General features: G+C 33.7%; 2 protein-coding genes across 8 annotated transcripts; both read left to right on the top strand.

Moving 5' to 3' along the window:
- Positions 1–3,779: 3,779 nt before the first annotated feature.
- Positions 3,780–11,151, top strand: LOC141666500 (putative ALA-interacting subunit 2). Of its 6 annotated transcripts, none has more exons than XM_074472542.1 (9): positions 3,780–3,872; positions 4,336–4,450; positions 5,945–6,006; positions 6,104–6,178; positions 6,288–6,404; positions 7,311–7,381; positions 7,636–7,933; positions 10,138–10,427; positions 10,532–11,151. In XM_074472542.1, exons 2-9 carry the CDS (start codon positions 4,372–4,374, stop codon positions 10,545–10,547), a joined length of 1,008 nt encoding a protein of 335 aa, XP_074328643.1. In that variant the 5' UTR covers positions 3,780–3,872; positions 4,336–4,371; the 3' UTR covers positions 10,548–11,151. The 6 variants fall into 6 exon arrangements, with proteins under 6 accessions (XP_074328643.1, XP_074328641.1, XP_074328644.1 ...); XM_074472540.1 differs by having other exon boundaries at positions 3,786–3,933; XM_074472543.1 differs by lacking the exon at positions 3,780–3,872 and adding an exon at positions 3,963–3,984.
- Positions 11,152–11,837: 686 nt separating this feature from the next.
- LOC141664331 (DUF724 domain-containing protein 6-like) lies at positions 11,838–21,398 on the top strand. Of its 2 annotated transcripts, none has more exons than XM_074470262.1 (10): positions 11,838–12,088; positions 13,466–13,770; positions 15,313–15,729; positions 16,348–16,450; positions 16,522–16,676; positions 17,666–17,747; positions 17,889–18,227; positions 18,872–18,997; positions 19,104–19,226; positions 19,303–21,398. In XM_074470262.1, the coding sequence occupies exons 2-10, from the start codon at positions 13,489–13,491 to the stop codon at positions 19,980–19,982; spliced, it is 2,307 nt and encodes a 768-aa protein (XP_074326363.1). In that variant the 5' UTR covers positions 11,838–12,088; positions 13,466–13,488; the 3' UTR covers positions 19,983–21,398. The 2 variants fall into 2 exon arrangements, with proteins under 2 accessions (XP_074326363.1, XP_074326362.1); XM_074470261.1 differs by having other exon boundaries at positions 17,874–18,227.
- The last annotated feature ends 652 nt before the right edge of the window (positions 21,399–22,050 follow it).

Below are 22,050 nucleotides of genomic sequence, written 5' to 3'. Positions count from 1 at the left end.
TATACCTCTAGAGCTGCATATGAATTAATAAGTGAAGAGGTCAGTTGTTGTGGTGATCCTTGGGAAACTATCTGGAAATGCAAAGTGCCTGAAATAGTGAATTTTTGTTTGAAAAATTCAGTCTGGGATAGTGCAAACAAAAGTCTGGTTAGCTAGTAGAATTAGTAATTTTAATGACTGTAAGTTATGTCTGTTGTGTGGCTGGGAACAAGAGTTTCGTTATCATTTGTTTTGGAAATATATATTCTCTAGAAGAATCTGGATCCTTATACTCAGCTGGTGGGGTATAGTTTCAAGAGTGTACATAGAAGATTTGGAATCTATGTGGACATCCGGGTATTTTTTCATCATACAAGGATTAAGCAAGTATGGTCTAGTATTTTAGTGTCTATATTATGTACCATTTGGCTGCATAGAATTAATTGTATCTTTAAAATAGCTCTCCAAATCACAAGCAAGCTTTTAATTTGATACAAAGTAGAGCCTTAGAGTGATGCTTAGCAAATGGAATCATCAGTAAGAGGAGAATTTTTTGGTGGTCTCATAATTCAGTTGAAGTAGTTACATCAAGTGAAAAGGATTTATGGTGGGAGTCAATCAATAAGAACAATTTTAATAATGTGGCATTTATAGATGGTAGTTTCAAAAAAGATTCAAAGGGTGAGATTTTGGCTGGTATTGGCGGAGTGATATAGTCAGCTCCAGGTGAAGTTTTGTTGCAATTTGCTGGTCCTGCTACAGTTTTTAGTGCTTTTGAAGTGGAATGTTATGCACTAGAAGTCTTGTTAAGGATACTAAAAGATAAATTTTGGAAGAAAATTCATATATTGGTGCTTTCAGACAATGAGAAGTTAGTTAAACAGATTGATTTAGTTGTACTTCAGGAGAGACTTTGGAGTGGTAAGCAGTTAGATGTTCTTATAAAGCATGTTAATAGAGGATGGAATGAAATAACAGATGGCCATGCAAAAAAAGGTTCTGTTTTGAATAAATTAGAGGTAAAATAAATTAGGAATTTATTTTGGGGGTTCGAATATAAATATTTAGTTTAGTTATGCATTTGGTGGAGAATATTAAATCAGTAAGTATTTAGAATTATAGGTATAATCACTTGTATATAGAGTCATTATTATAGCTTGGGAAGATGAAAAAGCTATAAGATTCTTTCCTGGAAGCTTAAACGATTTCTTTGGGGAGTAGTATTGAGGCTGTGTGGCTTTTATGACAAATTCTAGGGGGGATCAATAGGGAGTAATATATATATAGTGAGAGTATTGCATGCAAATGTATCAGAAAATCTCTTCAGTCCTAAAGTCACTTTCATATGAGAGAGGCTAAGTTTGATTAGGATTTTTGTTCAATTATTTCAAAAAATAATAGAGGAAGAAAACGTGAATGTCAATGCTAGATGGTTGATGCCTGGCAAATGCATGATTAAGTCTAATGTGCATAGCTTCTTTTCACAAGAATTTGCCAAATGGAAAACATCGGGATTCGGTGGGAGTCATTCTTCATATGACTGCTGGCTCTTTAGGATATGAAGATCAGAGGGAAAATGAGTTCCATGTATTGTTGGAGGGTTTAAAGGAGGCTTACTTTAAGGGTTATAAAAAAGATAATTCTTGGAACTGACCATGTGGATGCATATTAGGAGCTATACAATTCTACAGTGGTGGGGGCGTCCTCAATATGCGTATGTGATGTGGCAATTAAACCAAGATAAGGCTGAGAAGAACTATAAGTGTGAGTTAAGATTGGTTGATAAAGAGACTAATGAGTTAACAACATACTTGGCTGAACATGATGCTAATCACTGAGATCAGATGGTATTCATTGAAGAGGACTTTGGGAGAATTGACGAATTGTGGTATCTGGATATGAGTTTGGGAAGTATAGAGCCGATGTTTGGGGCAATTAAGCAAGGTGAGGTTGAGCCTGTTGTTCTGGCAGAAGAAGTTGTGGATCCTCAAGAGGATGATCTGCCTCAGGATGCAGAGGACAATGATGTTCAAGGTCAGGGTTTAATATTGAAGAATAATATTGTTGAGATTGGAGTTGCGGAGGGTAATGAAGGAGATGAAGAATTCGCTGAGTTTGAGGTGGTTATTGGTCTGCCGGCTGGGGGGCAGGAGAGGAAGTTGGTGCAATGCAAGGGGCCGATGATGAGGATGGAATAAAGCTCTAGACATGGTGCAGTAGCAGTAAGATGCAGTGAGGCTGGTTGGGGTATCCCAACAGTCTTTAAATTTTAATTATTAAGTTTATTTTTTAGTTTATGCAATTTTAGTGGGCTTTGATTAATGGTTAATTTTGGTGCTATAGATTGGTCTATTAAGTTTGGATTTCTCTGGCCCTTTTTCCAATTGGACTAGTTATGTAATGGTGGTTTTTGGGTTGGGTCCCTTAATATATTTGCTATTAAAAAAAAGTTTGAAATATGTTAGATGTCTTTACCATTTCTTGGTAGAAACAAGAATGAAATTTATTGAAGTGATTCTTATATTTAGAAAGTGTACGAAAATAAGCTATGTATGTCGTGTTTATAAGTCAAAAATAAAGAGATAAAACCATGAAAATGAGGGATTGATTTTTATGTGATCGAATTTGTATGATTTTAAATTGAATTATATTTGAACCGAATCATGTACAATCTGATTCGAATGATCTTTAGTTATATGATAATTTTAAAACTGGTCTGCTCATAAAATTATTCGATCATGTGATCAAAATTATCATGTTTAGCTGCGGTTATATCATATATATTTAACAAAAAAATTAATTTAAAAATAAAATTATGATTGTGATAAAATATTATTAAACCGTCTAATTACTATGTTTGTTGGTCATTAAAGAGAATTTAAAAGAGTCCATAGTCAATCATTTTGAATAAAATTTTATGTATGAAAAAACTAGGTTTTTATTTTTTATTCAATTGTCTTTGTAATATTCCTTTTTTTCACCAATTTTATCAAACTTAACCAAATTAATTTATCCATCCAATTTTTGTAAGAAATAAATTTGTATCCACAACTTAATTCATGATTGAATAATCACTATATTTTAGAACTGTGTTTAATTGATAATTTAAGCCCAACGTCCTATACTTAAACTAAAGAATAAATGGAAATAAAAAGTAATAAAATATAATTAAATTAACATACACACTAAATACTTGAATCAAATATGTTTGAGAAAAAAAACAGGTTAAATATCAAGTATGTCATTTACTGGGTCCAAATGTTTCAAGTGAGTCACTGGTTACAAAACTGACTCAAATGAGTCACTCATTTAAATATTTATATAAAAAATATCACTCTATCATTAGTCGAAATTCTTAAAAATATTATATATTGAGTTTCACACATTTTTTATGAATGATATTACATCCAAATGAAAGATTCTGAGTTCTAGTATTTTAGATAATATTTTTAATTTTTTTAAAATTTATTTACTATTTATTTTTATTTAAATCAAATAATACAATCAAAAAATTAAAAATAAATAGTTGATAAAATTTTAAAAATCTAACAATATTATCTAAAATAGTAGAACTCGTAACCTTTCATTTGGATGTAATATCATTAACAAAAAATATGGAAAATTCGATATATAATATTTTTAAGAATTTCGACTACCAATAGAGTGATATTTTTGATATAAATATTTAAATAAGTGACTCATTTGAGTCAGTTTTATAACCAGCGACTCGCTTGATACATTTGGATGCACCGGCTTGATATTTAACCCCAAAAAAAACTATATTTTCGTCATTGACTTATATTTGATGTTTCATCCGGGAAAAGAAATAATAACAGGAAGAGGCAGGGAGAGTGCAGTGGTAGGTTTCGTGTGATCTGAAAAAATCAAATCAGGTGCTGTTTTACAAACACACTCCTCTTGTTTATTCCTCTGCTTTTTTATCGTCTTCTCAAGGTTTGTCTTTTTTATTCTCTTTCTTCTTATGAAATGCTCCACAAATTTTAAGTACATTTTCTTATTTACTCTCTTTTTTTTCTTAATATTTGTTTATCTTTACAAACTGGGTCACTGATTCTTGTTTTCTTTTCCACTATTTCCAATTTTCCTTTTGTAAAGTTTTGATTCTTAGAGCTGATTTTGTTTATTTAGCTTTGAATTCTTGTTTTTAGCTTATGTTTGCCATATGGGTCATGAGTTTCTTTGTTTCCTTTCGAATTCTTGAATTTTCTGTAGCAAAGTTTTGATTTTTAGGATATTATAGGGTTATTCAAGGAGATTAGATGTTAGTTTTGTTTAAATTTGATTTAATGGGCATGCATTTGTTTTTTTGAATGCTGAATTGTTGTTTGATTGCAGGTAGTTAGTTTTGTGAAGATTGTGATTGGGGTATAAATGGCTTCTGATGAGAGGAGTTCCCCACCAGCTGGAGTCGAAGCTCACGGGACTCCAGTTCTTTCTGGTTGGAAAAAGGGTTAGCCATATCGGCCTTTAAGATTGCGATTGTAATGTTTGCTTATCATGAATGGGATTATTGTATGTGTTTCTTTGCCTGTTAATTAATAGTATTGTTGTGTTGTCGTAGATTTTTGTGGAGTCGAAACAGACTATATTATGTAGTTTGCAGTGAAGATGTCAGAACTTAGATGTTATAAGATCATTTAATGAAATTTTAGAATCCACAAATCAATATATAGATTTTTTTAATATTGTGCCCGTTTGAGAAATCTTAAAATAAGTAACTTATGACTTAAAATGAATAAGGGACTTATAAGTGTTAAGTAGATAGATACTTATAAGTTAAATAAGTGTTTGGTTAAATGTCAGAATATTTTTTACTTAACTGAGCTAAAATAAATAAATTTTAAATACAATTATCTTAATTCGTAAATTTTTAATTAGAAAAACATGTAAAAACAAAAGTTAATAAAAAACAAAATAAAACAAAATAAGTTGAGAAAAAGTACGTCGTTGCTAACATTTAACTTATCAGCTTATAAGTTGTAAATTCGACTTATAAGTTAGGTCGACAAACACTCATCGATAAATAATTACGGGCTTATAAACAAATAAGTTAATTATTTTGTTGGGCCAAACAGGCCCTCAATGCATATATATCTTCTTAGCTAGATGGATACCCATGAGGAAATATGGCTGGCAACATCTTATGAAAAACGCAATGTGAAATAACATTATCATTTTAAGTTTTAACTAGAGCTGTTCTAGGCAGGTCCAGCTATCGTTCCAACTGACTTGTAATAGCTTTTTTAAGGCAGGTCTGCTCAATTGGCTTCCAGATAAACCATTTTTATTGAAGTACTAATTTAATGGTGATCGTTTCTGCACTGAATTACTATTGTTGTTAAAAGTAGCTGAGTTGGTAAAAATATCATCAGCAGACCAACTTGTTTTCTATGATTGTTCAACCTGCCGAAGGTCGAGATATATTTCTTGATTGAGGATAGGTGTGCTCGTTAGTTGATCAGATGCTCTACAGAAATCATCAATCTACATTTCAGCATTTCACATATTATTTGTTATTACTGTTTGAAACAAATTTCTCGCACCGTATTTCTCTATTATTCCATAAATTTTATGATTATTGTATGAGTTAATCAGTTACTCCCTCCGTCCCTTTCAATTGTTTACATTTTTTAGAGAGTGTTCAACACACATTTTAAGGTGCATATTACGTATAGTTCTGTAATTTTTTTTTTACAATTTTGTTTTTCTGAGTAAAAATTAAAACATTTAACTTTTATTCAGAAAAAGAAAATTGTAAAAATAAGTTACAAAACTATACTTTTTAGGCACCTTAAAATGCGTGCCAAACACTTCCTCATAAATGTAAACAATTGGAAGGGACTGAGGGAGTATTAATTTCACAGTAGATGGTGGTAATTTGGGTATGTAGTGTGTACTGCCTAAATGCATATGATTAATCTTGTTTTAAAATGCTCATTTGCAGCCGTACACCAATTTAAACAGCAAAATCTCCCAGCTTGTAAACCTGTTCTAACACCAGCGTGGGTGAGTGCATGAATGTAATTAGCATATCTAATTCCTTTAAGGCTGTTAAATATAGATTTCTTTTGTTTGATTGTTAATATGCTGTTTTTGCTTACAGGTCATAACAATATATTTCATGATCGGTGTCCTATTTATTCCCATTGGATTCATATCCCTTCGCGCATCAATGGGTGTAAGTTTGAATTAGTCTAATTCATTAGTCCGTATTATTTAGATGCCACTCTTTGTAAGAGTGCAAAATTATCTTGACACACAAGATTATTCAACTGCTTTGTGTATAGGTGGTGGAGATTGTGGATCGTTATGATACTGAATGTGTGCCAGATTTATTCAAAAGTAATAAGGTGGCATATGTGAAAGATATGTCAGTCTCAAAGAATTGCACTCGGTATTTGAAGGTAATATTTTAGTTGTATTATAGCTACATTTGACATGAACCTTCTAAAGCCTCCCAGAATAATGTTTTCTCTCGTGTATAATGCTCTTGTTCCATTTTTATATAGTTTTTTTTAGATATTTTCATTCTTAATTCCATACGCAGTAAATTGGTTTATGTGATCTGTGTGAACATACTTGTACATGATATCCTTAGGTATGTACTGATACCGACATGTGCAGAGTTAGTTCCCTCTGGGTACTAACAGCATCTTAAGTTCCTGTCTTCCAGTACCTAATTATGCATAATAATTACTGGAATATTGAAAGAGAATCAAAAGCCCCTTTATTAGAAGCGTGCTATTGTGTGTACTGTGTAGTATTTTAAGTCAAGTTACAGTATTTTAAAAATGGAGGCATTTAATTAATGGTTCTGCTACCATTGGTTAGAAGGCATATTGATCTTATATAATCCCGTCTATCTCTCTTTTAGCAGTCTAATAGGCTAATATAAAAATTCAACCGTCATATGTTTTCTTTTTCTTCGATTCAAACCTCCTATGTTGTGATTCTGATAGGCATTGATTTATTCTACTTCTAAGATTCCATTATTTGGAGCCATTTGTTACATTTTGTAACATATTTCTAGTGTGTTCTTTTTATTGGAGAGATTACAAGGTCCCATATATATAGTGGAAAATGCGGAAGTGCCTATTCTAGCATATCTAATTAGATCCCATAATTGTAGAGATCTCTATAACTAAATGATATCTACAGCTAATACACAATAAGTGACTAATGTACAGAATCCGATTTACAACTGATTCCCATAAATCTCTCCAATACTTTTCACTTCCTTTTGTGAAGTAAACTGTGCTGTTCTAATTCATATCCTTCCCATTTGTTCATATGACTTTGGCACTGTGCAGATCAACAAGCGGATGAAAGCTCCAATTTATATCTACTATGAGCTTGATAATTATTACCAAAACCACCGAAGGTGAAGTTTTCTTTTTCCAGTTAGTATTTAGTTGGTCAGAATTATTTGGTGTACATTTCCGAATATCCACCCATACTCACTAGTTACTTGTTTCTTTAAAATAAATTACTTCATTCTCGTTATGTTTATCTAAGTTCTTCCTTATGAGTTTCACCCTTTTAAGGCATGTTAACTTAACATACTGTATATATATCATCTTTTACAACTGTTTGTTTTTAGACATGCATATCACATATCTTCAAGCTTCAAAACAGGTATGTTAAAAGCCGTAATGAACAACAGCTCTTGCATGGACTGAGATACAACAGCACAAGTTCTTGTAGACCAGTAGAGTTAAACAACGGTCTCCCAATTGTCCCTTGTGGGTTGGTTGCTTGGAGTTTGTTCAATGACTCATATTCCTTTTCACGCGGGGCGGAAAGTTTAAAGGTCAATAGAAAAAACATCGCATGGCAGAGTGACCGCGAACACAAGTTTGGGAAGGATGTACATCCTTTTAATTTTCAGAATGGGACCTTGATTGGTGGCGGAAAGTTAGATTCACGTATAGCGGTAAGTTTTCACTGTATGTATATGATTAGTCAGCTTGATTTGAGTTTCCATTTTCTGGAGTCATATCATGATAAGCCTATAGTGGTACTCTACTATAATACTGGAAAATAACTATTAACTCATTTGAAAAGCAAATTATTTAGCTGGTTAATAGTGTTTACCTTTTTTAAAGAGTATGCTTTGGAATCTTTATTCAGCAGTAGAGAAAGATTGATGAGGATATAAGTAGAATGTTCAGAATTCAGAACATGATAAGTTATTTTTTTGCTACACGAGGATTAAGTTAACGTATAGTTGTGAAATGCGGATAAGCTCATAGTTGTTAACATTGTAGAATTAAGTAACATGCTGGTCCCTACAAGTATAAGATGGAAGAACCAGGGTATCTAAAAGCATTTTGATGTGATAGTAATTGAGGGTCAATAACATAATTTAGGTTGAGTTGGCTTCTCATATTCGGTGCTGTCTAATAGTTGAGCCGAACTGAAGAGACTTTTATTATATGCAAACAGAAAATATTTGGCAATAATTCTAGGAGGATATTTCTATAAAGGGGTTTAAGGAATGCATTTTGTAATGTACGTGCATGCTGTCATATTAGTAGTGGCAGAATGTGATTTGAGATGGCCAAATAAGGTGTTCCACCTGTCTTTTCTTGGTTTTTGCCTGTATGTAAGTATTAATTTCTTTATGTAAATGGGTTTTATGTGCACTTATTTTCTTGTTCATTTTTTCCTTCATATGCTCCCCTGCATCTAGTCACAGTTACAAACTAAAGTTTAAGGAGGTTTTTCAGTGACCTGTGAGGCTTATGCTATAGCATTTTTATTGTACTTGGTTTTTCGCTCTCACTTGACTGGTATGATGTTTCTGTGCACTTTTAGACCCTTCTGGCTGTTTGTTTACATTTGTTTCTATACAGTTTCCCAGATAGAGAGACTTTTCACAGAAAATACTGTGTGAAACTAAGCGTAAATGTCTATATTTACAATACTAGTTTTGTCGTGCTCACTCATAAAAGCTTCAGTTGGATTTTTCTTTGCTACAATGTGAATTAACTTGGATGAAAGAAGCCCTTATTCTAGACCTCAGCCTATAAAAACCACAAATCTGTTCTGTTGAGGATATGCAGGTTTGTGAGGAGAGTCAAGAGAGATACTATGCTACACAGTAGAAGTGTGGGTGGTTATACGAGTTTCTAGGTTTTTAATTGAGGATATGCAATTATGAATATACTTTGACTATTCTTTATGCATATACTTTGACTATTTTTAAGACAATACTAAATAGATATGGGCCCCTGATCCCTTTTTAACTGGGTAAATTCCATTAAATACTTGATTAAGATGTTGAATTAGGGATGGCGATCGGGTTGGTCGAAATGGGTTAGTAAAAACCAAACCCAAACCCGATTTCTTTTCCAAACCCGAACCCGAACCCGGAAAAATCGAATCACCAAATCCGAATCCATCAGGTTTTTTCGGGTTCGGGTTTGTAGATCTCTACTAAATTGCACTTTGATTTCCACAAATGCAAGTGAAGCATTAGCCTGTTTGGCAGCTAGCTTATAAGCCACTTATGACTTATAAGTCCGTAACAGCTTATCTACAAGTGTTTGTCGACCCAACTTATAAATTGTTAGGGTTGAATTGGAGGTTCAGAGAAAGAAATGGATCAGACTTATATGGTTGAAATTGTTGGTGAAACAAGGCAGCAATCTTGGCCTATGGTTTCAAACCCTGAACCCTGCTGCTGAAAACATGTTTAATGATAATAGTTCAGTAACGTTAGACTTTAATGCAATAATTTGTAGAAAGTATAATACTTTTTGGTACTAATATTAGTAGTATATTATGTTATATATTATACTAATATTACATACATGTATATGTAAAAGAATTATATATTAACACGGGTTTCGGGTCGGGTTCGGGTCAGGACGAAATAAGTTCCGGATTTTCGGGTCGGGTTCTAAACGGTATGCCTTAAACCCAAACCGAAAATAATTCGGATTAAAAAATCAAATCTAAACCCGAACCCAAACCCGAAATATTCGGGTTCGGTAAAACCCGATCAGATCGGATATCCATCGGCTAAATTGCCATCCCTATGTTGAATTGCTTTAATGCATTTTTTTATCTGCCATCATTCTTATACTTGCACTTTCCTAATTTTGTTCTTCCACAACGCATCACTTGTATTAGCTAAGCGATCAAGAGGATCTTATTGTTTGGATGCGTACTGCTGCTCTTCCTAGCTTCCGAAAGTTGTATGGAAGAATTGAAGAGGACTTGGATGAAGATGACATCATAGTTGTAAACCTGTTGAATAACTATAACACTTACAGTTTTGGTGGGAAGAAAAAGATAGTTCTCTCGACATCAAGCTGGTTGGGAGGAAGGAATAACTTTCTCGGAATGACTTACATACTAGTTGGTGCTTCCTCTATGTTCATTGCTCTCATCTTCCTGTTGCTTCATGTAAAAAGTTCGAGGTAAAGTGCAGATTTTTATTGAAAACTTCATGTTAATAGGGGACATTAATCTGTAGCATTTTTTCGCGTCTCATGTGTTAATATTTTAGTATTGCATTTGACAGATTACCAGCAATGTAACTGTGGCGAGTGCCTTTTTTTGTTTCTGAAGAACCCAGTAACTAACATATTCAAGAGGACAAGGAGGACCCTCTGTCAGGGGATAAACACTCCAGTCATCTGATCTTTATACGTAAATATCTGTATAATTTAAGTATGTAAACTTCCAGGATGCACTTCTAGTGTTTAACTGACTAAAGGTGATGAATTTTTTTGTCACAACTCACAAGATCCAAGGAATTGGGTAGGAAATGACGAACAAGAGCAATCCTTTCCAGTGATTTAACTCTGTGCAGCTGTTTGAAAATGGAAACTGTGGTGTTATCATGTACTGGTCGATCATAGTGCTGCTTATCATATAACAACCGTATACTTTTGTTTAGTTATATACATATTAATTGTTTTAAATGTTAAAGATGGTAACTGTAAACAGTTGATGCTGTAGTGAGCTTATACTCCCTTTTGAGATTGTCCTTGCAAACCAGTAACTACAATATATAAGCTTTGGGCTCGAGTATTTGATTCTTTGGGCTCGAGTATTGGTTTGTAAGAGCATCTTCAATAAGGGGTTGTCAAACTAGTTGCTAATTTTGTCAAATTATCATATATATTAATATTTTTTTTTTCACTCAATTTTATATCAACTTAGTAACATTCTACTTCAATAGTTAGTAACCTCTAATTGTTGCCTATGTGGTCCCTTACATTAAATTGTAAATGACTCATAAACTAAAAAAGACATTATTGATATAACTTTTTTGCATGTGTATTTTAACCATTGCCAATTTTTGTAGGCAATCTGTTGACAATCATACAAGCCGTCAAATCTCTATTGGAGATGCTCTAAGGGAAAATATATGAATGATCATAAAAAAAGATTATAAAAATATTTTTAAAACTCGAAAAAAGAATTTATAGTCATTCAACCCTTCTCATCTACTTCTGTCGTTAAGGAAAGAAAATCTTGATTTCAACTTCTACTAAAAAACTTAAAAATCATAATGTTATCTTTGCTCTTTGCAATTAAGGTACAAATTTGAATATCAAAATTTATTTCCAAATATTAAGATGTGTTTATTAATGAATTATATTGATATCAACCCACTCATATCCCATCATTATCGAAATGTGATATTCTAAAACTAGTTTAAAATTACTGCTGTGGTATGAGATTTGAGAAGAATTTTAGGATAAAATCATCAGCAATTTGGAGTGTGTAACATTTTGGTCAAAGAAATGGGGTATAGCTAAAAATAGAGCCCGTTGTAAATAATGAACAGACCATAAAAATGTACTCGTATGCGAGAGTGTGAAAAAAGAAATCTGCCCAGGACTCTCCTTTTAAAACGCTAAAACCCAACAAACTCTCACACTTCCCAAAACACCCCCACATCACTCACCTTTTTTCATCAATTACAATTACAAACATGTTCAACTAGTAAATTACTCACATCACTTGTATTATGCTAACATATGTATACAAGGTTTGAAGTGGAACTCAACGGGTCTGGTCTGTTCATTGTCTTAAACTGCAGTTACATACCCTCTCTATCATCACCCAGGTACATGCTCTTGGGGTTTCTTAAGCTATTTAGATTTTGCACAAGCCCTAAATTTTCTTGGTTTCATTAAATGAAAGGTTAAAAAGGGTTTTTTCTTTTATTTACAATATGTTTTTTTTTTGGGTTTCTGGGATCTATTTTGTGTGTACTTATATGGGTGTTTGTTTGTTTGCTTTGCTTTCTTTTTTTGAGAAAATAGAAGATTCATTATGGGTGGAAATCGTTGGAACTTAAGTGTCTCGATGAATTAAGAACTCTTGAAAATATTTGTTTGTGCAAATCTTCTTGCATGTTGAGCTTTAGTTTATGATGTAGTTTGTTGGTTGCTGATGATAATGTACTTGGTGTTTATGTCACACATGGTCTGTTTAATTTCCTCCTAATTTGGTTTTAGGGCTTTGTTTTGAAGTACCTATTCTATTTCATTACTATGTATTTTAAGCGTAAGGTCTTCTAACAAATGCTTTACTCTTTTTCCCCGAAAATAGGGCTCCTTTTTTGTCCTTCGTAAAGTTCAGTTTTGACAAAAGAGTCTTAGATCAAAAAATTGCGAATATTGAATCAATCAGTTCAACCTGTGTCTTTGCGATAAAATGTACTCTATAAGTGAAAACATAAATCAGGTAGAGTTAAGATAGGAAAGCAGAAGAAGGAAAAGTAACAGATGCGGTAACTTCTGTCATTTTTGTAACACTATTTCACCCTTTTTTACTACAACTTGGCTATTGATGCAGATGTAGATGAAAATACGATCTTTTACATTACATTACACTGTTCCGAACACTGAGTTATGGATGTTTCTAACGAATACAGAGGAAAGCCTTAGTTTTTTTCTTTAGTAGAAATCCATGACTGTTTTGTACATAAGAAAAATCAAATCAAGATTTTCTTTGTTAAATTACAATCAGTGAACAGATTTTGCAGTGGGGAGCATCCCTCGCCAAAGTCTAAAAGAGACTAACAAACTCAAAATATGAGTAGGAAAGACCCAATTAATGGGTAGAAAAACTTTCAAACAAGGAGAGAGATTATTAAGCAAGAATGAAAATTAAACAAAAAACAACAAACAAAAGGGGGCTTATCATCAACCAAAATGGTTGGTGATAGCCCCTGGATCAATATCTAGGGTTTAGTGTTTTTTTAGAAGAGAAAAAGAACCAAAATGCTTGATGATGTGGCCCCTGGATCAATATCTAGGGTTTAGTTTTTTTTCAGAAGAGAAAAATTTAAATCTTACCTATTTGAATCTTAGTAGCATGTTCTTTGTAGTCAAATGATGTTATAATTTGCTGCTTTAATTTTTTTTTTTATTATTATTTGCAACATCTTGCTTTAAAAAAATCTCTTGGGTATGTTGTGCATGTATGCATTCTGTAGGATCCTAGATTGCAAGTTCTGTTATGGCTGCTACTAAAACTGCTGATGTACGATATGCGAGAGAGGATCCTACACTTCCTAAACCTTGGAGAGGCCTGATTGATGGTAAGACAGGTTATATTTACTATTGGAATCCAGATACCAATGTTACTCAATATCAAAAGCCTAGTACTTCACAAAGACAGCTTGAACAATCCTCACAAGTACCAAATAAGGAAATTTCCACTATTGATAATGTCAATGATAGAAATGGTGGAGGCAGTGATGATAAGCCAAAAGTTGGTTCTGGTGGAAGAACTGATCAGGTATTTGTAAATACTTTGTCAAAGTTGTGTAAATTTTTTAGCAAGTTAAGGAGAAATAGATTCAGCAAGTATTAGCCGACTTATAAAGTGTTTCCTGCCATCTGATGTAGGATATAATATACAAATGACTGTAGATACAAATTTATTACTAGTAAGTTATGAAAGCTCAATAGGACTAAAGCCCCTGGATCTTCCCATAAAACCATGTACCAAAGAATTTGAGTGCTATATATGGGGAGTGGAGAACTAGGATCTAATCCATGATCTTGCCATTGGTGAGGCTTCTCCACTAAGATATCCGTAAATCCTCAATTTTAGTGATATTTACAACTACTAGCAAAACTTCTTATTTATTTTTGAGTTTTTTGTACCCTTTCCATATTTTCTGTTTCATACTGCTATGTTCATAAATCCTCTATCTTAGTGTTGTCCCTTGTCAAGCGGAGTCATGGTAATGGATGACTCAATTCTACTAGGTGTGGCGAGCACGTCGCGTGCCATAGCACTTAAGGCAAGAGACAGCCCTGGAAATGCATGGTAGTGTTGTGAATAAATTAAAACCCAAATAGAACCCCATTTGCAAAATCAAATCGGTTAGTAGAATTCGGTTATATGACAATTCAAAAGGTAGACGGGAAAACCCTAATTCAAGGTTGTTTTTCATTCTTATCTCGTCTTCTTGCCGCTTTCCACCACATGCTTCATCTTCCTTGTACTTAAATTTAGGTATAAACATATTGAGTGATTTTCTCGTTTTCTTCAATTCCGCAACCCAGTTCATCAGTTATTTCCTTCCAAACTACTGTTAATATATCTGTATATAATTTACCTTGTACACATTCGATATCTCACATACTTCCTTTATCAACTTTACGTATATTGAGTGACGCGATTCCTTACTGACATTCACCCACAATATCAAAAGTGAAAATACATATTTTCACCTTAGTAATATATGCTATTTTCCGATTACCTTTAAATATTAAAATATGAGTTCGGGTGCTTTTTTTTTGGCCTAATTGTGTTTAGCTACAGCTACATGTATTTTTATGGGCTCCTGTTTATTTTTGAAGTGCTAAATAGAATGATTATTTTTCTTAAGATGATAAATTATAAGCAAATGTTGGTATTAAATGTAACAGTAGCTTGTTGACTTTAATCATCATCAGATTTAAGTTGATTAATTAAATTTCATGATAAAAATTAGAAGTTTCTTATTTCGTAGCTTTGATCATTAGAGAAGGCTGAGCAATTTTGGTACAGAACATCATCAATAAAGTTGACATTTGCCTGTTGACCTGTTCCATCACAAATTGACCGCTAAATTTTGAATTTGGTCATTCACGACATTCTGCATTTCCACAATCTTGAAGCTTGGAATGATTTAGTGGAAACCTTTAAGCTGGGTTTTAATTTATATTATTTATGTGTAATTATTATTATTATTATTATTATTATTATTATCTCATCCATAAATGAAATTATGTAAGGTGTGTCTCATTTTTTTTTGACTAATGACACTTTGGTTTTTGATTTTTTTAGAACCACAAGAGTGTTACTGGCTGGATGTTTAGTGAAGGAACAGCAGTAGAAGTGTCTCTTCGGAAGGAAAATTTTGATATTTGGCATGCAGGAACTGTCATGAAACCAACTGCAGACAATAAATGCTTAGTGCAATATCAGTGCCCTGGGATCAAAGAACCTATAATCCAAGAATTTGCAGAATCTCCAGATATCCGACCTTCACCCCCAAGTTTAGAGGATAATGATTATAATCTGCTTGAGAAAGTGGAGGCATACTTTGAAGGCTGTTGGTGGAGTGGAATAATTAGGAGACTTCTTGAAGATAGGAGGTACATTGTTTTCATTAATCATGCAAAGAAGGATTTGACATTTGATCAGTCAAAATTGAGGCATCGCATGGTTTGGACTGATGGAAAATGGATCAATGAAGCTAAGGTACTAGCTTCCCTTCAGTGTTGATTTCTCTACATCAGCATCTTCATTTTCTTTTATAAATGTGTTCTAATAGCTCAAAAATTGTTATAAATTTTACTTTTAATGTCTATTAATGAACTATAAAATATAAATATGAGTGCAACTTTATATTTGAAAACTATACAACATGCATTATTCGGAACAATGGGAGTATTTCAACTTTTTGTTGAGACTATATGCATGTCATAATTTACATTATTATAACAGCTGTAGCCTGTAGGAAAAATACTGCAATTCAATAATAGTGACATTTAACCCCGACATATATCATTTAATTATTTAAGCACAGATTCTAGTCTGGAGCTTATATACTGAATTTAAGATCAAGGATCTTAATATTCTCACTTAACTTGATCAATTGATGAATGTTTACATCTTTGCAATACCAAAGTCACATGGTGCGTTACGTAGCATAATTTTAATTATAAATTTTCCTTGTAGTGATTAGTTCAATCTCTCTTATTTCTTCCTTAAAATGATTTTCTTTTAAAAAAGGCTTCCAAGTTATGCAGCCCTATAGTCGTCTGCCTTTTGATTTAGAGTTAGGCTATCACAAGTATTGCATTATAACCTTCGCAGAACCAGAGAAGACCCGGCATCCTCACTGGGTGGTCTGAAAATTTGAGCAAACAACAGAAAAGGGCCGAAGAGCAACAGGATGGGAATGGCTGTATTTTTACAGGTATAAATTTTTGCACGATATTTTAATGATAATTATACATAGATTTCATACAACCTTGTTTAATGTTACAGAGAAGGATACTACTGGGGTTCATGTTGAAGATATTGTTGACAAAGAATGTCTTACAAAAGAAGTTGATATGTCTGTTAAAGAAGTAAAAGGTGCAAGGTCTGCAGAAAATTGTGAGATCTCTCAAGAGAAAGATCAGGAAACACATACTGTTGATGTGAGTAATGAGTTTGGCACGTGAATGAGTACTATTCTTCATATTCCTGTCAACAACTTAGAACTATGAACAAATTTTCTTATAAGATTGCACCACTAATCTCGCCTGGAATAAAAAATTTCTTATAAAATTTTTAATGTGAATTTTATTTGTTAATTGAATAATGAACACCAATGCACATTTGTCATTTAAAAGGTTTAAAGCCTTAAACTCTCAATCTCCGATATGGGGGTGAGGGCAATACTAAAGCAAGAGTCGTTTCATAACTAATATTATTAGCACATAAGGTTAGGCACTCCAGTGGCATGCAAAAGTGAAGTGGCTGACTTCAGAACTTTTTTTTAAAAGGATAACATGTCTGCAAGTCAAAAGAGGTATCTTGGGGTACCAAGGCAATTTCTGTCACTAGAGTGATGCTCAAATTGCATATGGAGGTTCCAGCTCTAGGGAGAATCTCCCTCGCCTTCATTTATTTCTTGAAGTTGGCTACAAAATTAAAACCAAGCCAAGACCTGATAAATGAAGTGCCAATGAAGTTTACTCTTGCAACCTGCTTTAGGGCTCTTTTATAACAAAAAAAATGGTCCTATTTTTCCGTTTACCAAAAAAGGAGTGGCTAGGGTAGTGATCTACCTTATACCGAAAACTGCTCTTCATGCTTGTCTTCAAGGTACCTAAATACCATATGGAGCATGGTAGTAACTGGTACCATCTTCTATGTACTACACATCTGTAGAAGATGATTTTTTTAAGTTTCCTATTGTATAATTCTGCTTTTTGATTAAATTTATTTGTCGAAATGTTACTTGATGTCCTGTATACTTCCTGTTGTATAAGTGATCTTTCTGATTATTATTTTTGTTATTTTTTTTGCTAATTGATTACACGCACACAATGATTATTTTTGTTTTCTGGGTAGCTTAAATTAACCTTAAATGATTAGTATCTGTTGTGGTTACTGTTGTTGATACCTTGCTCTTTATGCCCAGGGCATTAAGGAATTAATTGAAGGAAACAACAGTTCTAAGAGAAAAAGAGGAAGACCAAAAATGATGTCCAAGAAACATATAGGTTTGGTGAAATATCTTCTACAAGTATATGTACACATGACACACCCACATGCACATGTACCCCGTATATTATAGATAGAATAAAATGACAATCATTTCAAAATATGTTAAAATAATTTCTCTATAGTTGAGCGAAGCGCAGGAGTTAAAATGGATATGCAAAAGTCACTTGTAAGGGATGAAGCCAAATTAAGGGCAGAGAACGACTGTGTAGTATCTACAGCTGTTCATGAAATACCAGAAAATGGTGATTTTCAGGCCTCAATTAAGGAAAGTACTGCAGTCAATACATCTGATAGGAAACTTAGAAGTGGAGTTTGTAGGCACAATGACGTGGTTGGAAAAACAGCACACATCCCTCTGCTCAATGGCCAGACAGGTGAAACAGTTCGAAGTAAAAGGGTTGACCGACTTAAGAATTCCGTGTCAAATGGGCATGGAGAAATGAGCAGAATTGTTAACCATGAGTCTCGCTATCAAGGTATATGCGATGTAACTTATTATATATTAGATACATGCAAGGAATCATTTTACCTGAAATTGGCATTGCCATCTTTTGCAAGTAATCTTTTTATCTGTCTTTAAGTTGCTGGTAGATGTCGAGGAAAAATCTTCAACTACTAAAAATCTTGTCGTGTCCAGTGAATTTGGTTCCCACTATCATGGCAATCAGACCAACTGTTAGCTATTCATCTCTCCTATCCATTTTACGATAAATTGCATTATGCATATACATTTTATGCAAGCCAGCAATTTGTATTAGGGAAAATCTAGGGGTGATACCCTTTCCCCAAAAAAAAATGAACAAGGTTAGTTATCTATGTTTACAAAGGCTGGTCCTAGCAAATCTCTTAATGTTAAGGATTCTTTAATATGCTTCTAGGGTATTCGTTTGTAATTGTTAAACATTTGAGAATTAGAAATGCCTAACTTGCTACATAAATATCTGCGTAGCGCTATGTCCTGAATTTCTTATCCATCTTGTTCTAGAATTTGGTTTCTAATGTGTGTCTAAGGTCGATGTCCATTATGCAAGATTTCATCTGACGTTCACTATAGTTAGTATCTTGTAATTTTTTTTCTCCTTATCTACTTCCTGTTATGCAATTTTACTTCATACTTCAGAATGCCATAAAATTGATAATGGGAAAGATGACAATATGGTGATTGATGAAGTTGGCAATATCAATGATGATCAACCTCTATCAATGTGGTTAAATGCATTACCTCCGGTTGGTTCAGATGATTCAAGTGAGCAACTATCCTTCAGCTTTTCATTCTGTAATTTTCTGCTATGAAAGTTCCTTTACTACTGCTGCTATTATATTGATAGTGAAAGTACTGTTATGTTTTTTAGGAGCTTTGTCTGTCCAGGACCAATGTGCCAATGCAAAAGGTAGAAATGAGGGTTTTGAAACTCCTCTACTTGCCAAAGTAGATACAACGAATCACTCTCCATTTCAGAAAACAGATGGTCCTGGTAAGCTAATTATTTCAATTCTATTTGTGGAAATATTTTGATCTGGTTATCTTACTATGTATATTATTGTTATCAGGTCCAGGTGATTTAGCTATTAAAAATCTCAATGGATGTGCTGAGTCTAATGAGAAAGCTTGCGAGCTTGGAACACCTGGCATTATAAGCATCAATACAGCGGAGAACCAGAGTTTACCATTTGTTAAACGTTCTCCACTTTGGAAAGTTGTTGATTCTATGGAATTATTTAGGACGACACAGAGACCACACTTTTCTCCTCTGGTCAATTGTACAGAAGAAACTCGTGAGGGATTGGCTATAGGTACTATGGTAAATTTTTCTAATCTGGTGGAGAACACTTCAAAGCTACAATTCTCTTGTGACATGACTATCATTGAAAGAAGTTTGGAAACTCTAGCTGAGTTCGAATCTCATGGGATTGATGTTGAGAAAATTCGATCATGCTTAACCCAGTTATTGTCAAAGAAACAAACGGCCAGTGAGCTTCAGAAGGAGTACGACAATATTGAAAGTGAGATATGTAACAGTCTTGATGAGGGAAAATTCGATGAAGAAATCAACCAACTAAATCAGCAAATCGAAGAGATTCAAAAGAAGCTTGCAGAGGCTAAAATGGCGAAGGAGATGAGGGAGAAGACAACATCAGCATTGCGAACAAGACGAGATGTGGTTGGAGAAAGTGTTCAGAATCTTGAAGCCGAATTTAAAAGTACAGTTGGTTCTCTCAACAATGAATGATAGGAGTAATTTGCAGTGCAATGCACATTGCATAAATGATATCTTAGTTCTGGGTTTAGCATCTGTTTGAATAGTGAAGTAAATGCTGCTGATATTGCAGATGAAGGCACTTAAGCTTTTTGTTATGCGAAGTAGGAGGCTTTTATTCTCTAAAATCTAAATTGTTGTTTATCTTATTTTATACACAATCCACGGGAAACGACAGTAGTTGAATTTCCAACCTAATTGTTCATCAAGCTTTGCCAGGGTCACTACACATGTAACTATTCTCTTGAATCATTACCTCTCTTAAAGACTCTGCTTGCCATCAAAAATTAACAATAGCAACTCCAAGGACCAAATTTACGGGTGAATGTCATATCGAGTAGTCGCGTAACACTGTAACGTACCGAATCAACAGTCATGTTGTCATGATAAGTTGAAAAAAGAGGGGTCGAGAATATAAATGGGTTGCAGAGAATTGAGGTAAGCGCAAAAGGTGAAGCTTGGAAGCATTACCACAAGGACAATGATTTATCCTCACAAAAGCAAATTATAAGGGCCCTTTCACAGATACTCCTAATCAAGAGCACAACAATTGTTTGTATTTAGTGTAATTAAGGCTACCCGAGTGAGTACGGCAGAACTTGATGATCATACAATACACTCGTCTCTATTATCTACATTTGCCTTTGTCAGTAGGTAACTCAAACTTTCAAGTTTCAGGCCTTCCAAAACTCTAATGTTTGTGTATATATATGTGTGCAAAGTCCAACAATTAATCTCAAGTCTCGACCTCATTCATTATATCTCTTCATATACTTTCTTAAATTTCATCTTGTACAACTCAGAAATTCATTGTTTCAAGAAATGGCAACTACTACTGCTCGGTTAGCTCCAATGTTTTTCTCCAGTAAGGTCCTGCGTCCGAGTATCTTTCAACCCAAGGGGGAATTGCCTCAGTCATCAACTCGGACTCCTTTCTCAGCAGTAGCCCCACCCCGCTACCATGATCAATTTCCAGCTATTTCCTTCAGAATTCTACCTCAGAAAAATCTCGAAACCATATTCGAGGAATGAACTACCACTTCCTGCTGTCATCAAGAACCACATGCTGAGTCATGAAAGTCTGAGAACAACATCTATGATGTATTTGTTTTATGATTACCATTTTTGAATCTGTCCTATTATTTCAAAGAGATGTTTTTGGTTGCGTCAAAAAACGGTCTAAATTTTTTAAGGCCTGTCCTGTTTGCTATCTCTCGGGCTCACGAGTTCGAGTTCAAATCCTTTTCAAATTTGAGCAGTGAGCAATGACAACGACCTGTACTTTTCTTCTATCTAGTATAGTAGTATGTAATGGATTAGCAACAAGTTTGTTCTCTTAAGATTCTCATAAATGTATAACATGAGAGTATCATCAGCCTTCTTATTTGTTTTGCACATGTTTTTTGAAAACAATGATCATATTTCTTATACATTGTATTCATATTGAAACTACAAGACTTATTGTTCAGAATCATTCCTTTCTTTTCTCCTCCTTTCTGTTTCTGAATTCCATTCTGTTTCCCCCATGCGAACCAGACGCCTCCTAAATATTCAACCAAATTCAACACAGCATATAGATAGCAAGGTACAGTCAAAAGCTAATTACAATATCCATCCTGCTGTTCATCCATCCAATTTTGCCTGTGGAAAAAGAAGCAAATATGCAAAAAAAAAAAAGAAAAAGACACCAATCACCATATACATGTCTTCTGAAAATCTGAAGTAGGTAACTGGTTTTAATTTGAGCACCCCCTAATAATTTTTGTATTGAGGAAATAAAATTAAGAAAAATATTAGTCTAAGTAAATGATAGAAGGAAAAACATAAATGTCGAGGCAATTGATATGCCTCTGAGTATCCATTGCATCACCCAGAAACATAAATGCCTGAGGTTACTTCCCTTTCCATGGACTGTTCATGCCGTAGATCGGAAGTAACTACGTAAGACTACATAGTATCGTATTCTATCAACTGATATTCTGAACAATGACAGATCCATATGTTTTCAGCATTCACAGTTAATTGATGTAACTCATAATTT

Source organism: Apium graveolens, chromosome 6, assembly GCF_009905375.1.
Source record: "Apium graveolens cultivar Ventura chromosome 6, ASM990537v1, whole genome shotgun sequence".
NCBI classification, from domain to species: Eukaryota; Viridiplantae; Streptophyta; class Magnoliopsida; order Apiales; family Apiaceae; genus Apium; species Apium graveolens.
Note: the sequence above shows the minus strand (reverse complement) of the source record. Positions and strands in the feature narration are given on the sequence as shown.